The sequence below is a fragment of the Punica granatum genome, chromosome 7 (assembly GCF_007655135.1).
Source record: "Punica granatum isolate Tunisia-2019 chromosome 7, ASM765513v2, whole genome shotgun sequence".
Classification (NCBI taxonomy): Eukaryota; Viridiplantae; Streptophyta; class Magnoliopsida; order Myrtales; family Lythraceae; genus Punica; species Punica granatum.
In genome coordinates, this window is record NC_045133.1 from 4333629 (window position 1) to 4338097 (window position 4469).

Sequence of the window (4469 nt, forward strand, 5' to 3'; positions counted from 1 at the left end):
CCACTTAAAAGAGTATGCTTTCTACTCAATAGACAAGTGAACTCTAATTTATCCATATCGTACAACGACGATGACCTTGTATGGTCCTAGTCTTACTCTAACCTGTATGGTCCTAGCTTCTGGAAAGAGTTTGAGCGGTGTCTATGTGGATGGAACCGTACAAGAACGATCTTCTCCCGTAGGTACTCTTCCACTGCTGCTCATAGCTTGAGTGCCTCATAATCCAACGCGCAGAATGCGTCGTTTTGGTGATTCCTGTAATCTCTACTCATGGGAGCACTTTTTTCGGTACGTGTACTGACTTCATCCCCACTTGTTCGATGGGCTGCTCGCGTCGCCTCAACTCAACTTACAGCTAAGAAGGATCCGCATAGATCATTATGGCAGGGCGATTAATATCTAATGAGATACTGTCCTAATTAGGTCCTTTTTTTTTTTTTTTGTGTGTTTGGTACTTTGACGTGATTATTTAATCATCATAATTGTTGATCTATACATAGTATTTATCCCTCGTTATCGATTTGCTTATTCTCTATCCTTTATCACACAATCTTCCTTCCGCTAGGAGTAGAAAACATGAATCACGCGCTCTCCTTGCTGATAAACATCAAAGACAAGCTGAGAACACTCTGGAAGGACGAAGAATCCGAGATCCTGATCAAGTACGTGAAATGTGTGAAGGCTTTGGCCCTCAGGTGGCCAGATGTTGCAACAGAATGAGCAATGAGCGAGATAATCCCGAATGATCAAAGGAACAAGTGATAGTAACACTGAAACACTTTTTTCCGACTTCACTACTGAAAAAAAGATCAATCTACAACTCCTGAAGGACTGCAAATCTAGAACAAACTCAACATTCTGTAATTCTCCGGTCAAGAAACAATGAATGTTCAACTCGTACCTAGAACACAAAGAGTTCCAATCAACAAGCAGGACAGTATCCTCAGTGCTCAATGTTTATTCCCATCCCCAATTGAAGTAACAAAGAGCCTACTCGTTCCGCAGATTATGCGGTAAATCCAGAACCTGAGCTTCAGCCTTCGACCTGCAATCAAAAGTGAACTTCAATGCTCTGTGTTTGTCACACTGTGCCAGGCCACACAATGGGGAAAAGAATCTGGGGCTGCTGAGTACATCTCCATCATATTCTACTTGCACTAAACCCGTAAATTCCGACAGAACAGAAGTGAAACATCATCAATGGCAAACTAGGAACAACGATCGAAGTTCGATAATGCGATGAACATAGTAAACACCTGAGCCGGTCGGGATTCGGACAGCGGAACCGATTCGAGAGTCGACACTCTCGCTTCCAGCGAATCGAATTTCTGCTTCATCTGCCCAAATTAGCTCAAACCAGATCAGATGAATTCAAGAGAAAAAAGAAAAACAAGGAAAAAAAGAATAATTCCAGCGAGCAAGCAACTGGGGAGATTCGGCGTCCATTACGTCGGAAGAGAGGGCGTGGCGGTCGACCCAGAGGTCCCTCCAAACCAATTGAGAGATGGCAGCTGCTGTCGCCGTGAACCCTAGCCCGAACCACAGCAACCTCGTCCTCAACATTCTCTACCTCCCCTCCCAAATCCAATTTGCTCCGTTTGCTTTGCCCTAATTTTGATCGGAAGCTGAAGATGAAGGGAGTGGGGGAATGGAGCATCCAAATTAGGGACTTCCGCTTGGAGTCCCCATACTTTGCCTCATTTCTGATTTGGTCTCTCAAATCTTTTTGTATCTCAATTACATCCTTAATTTTCAATTCTTACATGCCATAAGATGGAACCCGAAAGTATGATATGGATAGTGCGGCTACTTTGACAAATTCCGCGAGGCGCCTATCACCCCTCGGTATTCATGTCGGAGCAGCAAAGGTCAGCAACTGGCCTACTGGAAACTTGGTAGGCAGAGAGATGTCATGACGACAAGCTACTATATTTGAATATATATGAGCAAACTTGAATGTTGTTGGGCTTGGAAAATACAAGCATAGGCCGCCGTGGTTTGACATTGCTAGGTTAGACCATTAGAGATTAGACTCGACCCAACATACTTGCAACGTTAGAAGCAGAGCGGGACTCGACCTATTGAGCGTTACAATGCAATGCTTGGTGCCGGATGCACAGGAGGATTTGCTCATATATAAAACGAACAGAGAGCAATCTTGTGACTTACTACGTGTAGGCTTTGATAGTTTATCGGATGGAATTGAGTTCATTTGCCTTCTTTGGGTATGCGTGGCCTCACATTTCTTAGGAGATGGTTAATAAAAATTTGAAGCGGTACGCTGCTAATTAATATGTATGGAGCAGCATATTCCGAATCCGGAAAAAATAGCCAAAGTAAGGAAAGCATGATTGAAGAAGGCATCATCCGTCATTCATAGGTGACGGCATTTGCCTAGGAAGTTAAACAGAGGCAGAGTGTTGGACTCTGAAGCTGTCAAGGGGCTACGAGGAGATCGAGGAGGATTGATGTACGATCCAAGTTTAATTATTGAACATAAACAGATTACCTTATCTGATATAGTACATACATTGTTCAACAGTTGCATACAAATCGATTAAATAAGCAAAGACAGGAAAAAATCATAAACCACTAATCCGTGCCCCTGCACACACATTCAAATCGGTCAAGCTAAAGAGGCAGCATCCATTTCCAAGCCACGTTGCTGTTCATCCTAGTATGCAGCTCCTAGAATCCTTAGGTTCGTTTATTATGCTAAGTGCCAGTTTTCTGTATTGCAAGCATTGGTGCTACTATGAGTGCATTCTTCGGAGAACTAGGAAGCGCCGGTCCTGTCATTGACCTCAGGTACTCAATCTCGTTGTTTATTTCCCTGTTCAGATCTGTCGTAAAAATTATGTGCATAGTATAAGTAACAAAGAATCTGAAATTGTTTCTAAAAGCCTCTTCAGTATCCCGAAGTATATTCGGATCAAATGAAGAGTTTGATCGCAACAAATCTCTTGGGATAAAAGAAGAAATCGGAATACTTACTGTTCAGCAACTGAATCTGCCGCTCAATCAACATTTGAACTTTCAGCTCGGTGCTCTCCACTTTGAGATCGTTAGTATTTTCCTGCTCATGAGACCATATAATATAATCAATGTGCTGATAAAATTTTGTGGATCATATAAAGTTCATGGATGATAAATGGTCTTTCAATTTAAAATTCATGTCCACATTATGTTCCAGTTATTTCCCAGCAATGTGCATGCTTGTTTACCTGTGCTCGTTCTAACTGAGAAGACAAAATGTGTGATTCAGGTTTTGAAGTGTCCACTTTCTGCTGGAGCATGCCCTTACACATCTTTTTCTTCATTCTCAACCTCAGAGCAGAAAGCCGATTCAACACTAACCTGTCATAAAATCAAAACAGATTTATGCGAACAGAACATTTGGTGGGAAAAAAAATGAAGGACAAACAACTAGGAAAACAATGTTAGATTGCACATGCGAGGTCTTTAGTAGAACAACTTCGGGGTGTTGATCAGGTAGATCTCTTTGTCAATTTGTCTTTCTGTACTTTCAGGTAACAAAGGAATCTTCTTTTCCTGCATCTTCTTTCACTGAATTTAATTGCTCTTAAACAAGCACCGGAATATGTCAATGTGGCTTGAAACAGGATGAGTTCAGTGTCTCATAAGCATTTTGCTTTTGCATAAATTTCTCGTTGAACCAATCAGTGATATATAAGCTTCTTCCCATAAGAAAGCAATCAAAAGCTTGGCTTATTTCCGAGATTAGGAAGCATCTACATATTATGGCAAAAAGAATTACCTCTTGGCACGCTTCGGGTCTTCGATGTAGAGCCGCAATAGTCTGTCCTGTTGGGCAGCTTTCTTAGATCCTGGGGGAAAAATGGTCCTCGTCCCCGGGATAATAGACATGCTCAAAGTGTTTGTGGTCTTCAGAGCACCAGCCCCCTTGCTTGAGCCTGGGTTCTCGGTGGGTTAGACAGAACTGCCCCCACCTGCTGAGGATTTTGCGGGTCAATCCGGTTCATGCGCAGCAACTTGGCAAAGAAACCATCCTCCGTGTTCTCCATCTCCTTAAGGATTGCCTTCGCAGTCTCATAGGCTGGGCTGTTGACAGGTATTGGGTTGCGGATGGCATTCTTGTGACTCAGTTCTATTTGGAGGTCAGCAGGTAACGGGCTGCAAATGGCCTTTTTTTGCTTCGATGTTACTTGCATTCCAAGTTTTTGGGGGCTGAGATAGAATTGTTCCCATCTGCTCAGGATTCTGTGGGTCGATCCCGTTCGAGCGGAGGAACTCGGCAAAGAAACCTTCCTCGATGTTCTCCAACTCATCCAGGATCCCCTTCCCGTGCTCAGAGGCTGGGCTGCAGACAGTTACTCGGTAGGGAATAATGGCTGTTTCTGGTGTCAGTTTTACTAATTGCATTCCATGGTCTGGTTGGTCAATGGAGGATGAGTCAGGTATCGTTTCTTCCGCAGGCACATTGAGGT

The 4469-nt window shown here is 43.2% G+C and overlaps 2 protein-coding genes across 2 annotated transcripts; both read right to left on the reverse strand.

Moving 5' to 3' along the window:
* Positions 1–727: 727 nt before the first annotated feature.
* LOC116212901 lies at positions 728–1620 on the reverse strand. Its single transcript, XM_031547640.1, has 3 exons — positions 1450–1620; positions 1257–1337; positions 728–1045 (listed from the first exon to the last, which is right to left on the reverse strand). Exons 1-3 carry the CDS (start codon positions 1561–1563, stop codon positions 1034–1036), a joined length of 207 nt encoding a protein of 68 aa, XP_031403500.1. The 5' UTR covers positions 1564–1620; the 3' UTR covers positions 728–1033.
* Positions 1621–2715: 1095 nt separating this feature from the next.
* LOC116213671 (bZIP transcription factor 18-like) lies at positions 2716–3888 on the reverse strand. Its single transcript, XM_031548695.1, has 4 exons — positions 3779–3888; positions 3225–3357; positions 2995–3076; positions 2716–2843 (listed from the first exon to the last, which is right to left on the reverse strand). Exons 1-4 carry the CDS (start codon positions 3886–3888, stop codon positions 2716–2718), a joined length of 453 nt encoding a protein of 150 aa, XP_031404555.1.
* Between the last annotated feature and the right edge of the window lie 581 nt (positions 3889–4469).

Excerpts from the sequence above, each read along its gene's own strand:
- LOC116212901 (XM_031547640.1), bottom strand. The coding sequence starts at position 1,563 with ATGTTGAGGACGAGGTTGCTGTGGTTCGGGCTAGGGTTCACGGCGACA. Across the intron at positions 1,338-1,449 it reads GCCACGCCCTCTCTTCCGAC|ATGAAGCAGAAATTCGATTC; the intron begins GTAATGGACGCC and ends TAATTTGGGCAG.
- LOC116213671 (XM_031548695.1), bottom strand. The coding sequence starts at position 3,888 with ATGTCTATTATCCCGGGGACGAGGACCATTTTTCCCCCAGGATCTAAG. Across the intron at positions 3,358-3,778 it reads GACCCGAAGCGTGCCAAGAG|GTTAGTGTTGAATCGGCTTT; the intron begins GTAATTCTTTTT and ends ATTTTATGACAG. Across the intron at positions 2,844-2,994 it reads GCAGATTCAGTTGCTGAACA|ATCTGAACAGGGAAATAAAC; the intron begins GTAAGTATTCCG and ends TTTTTACGACAG.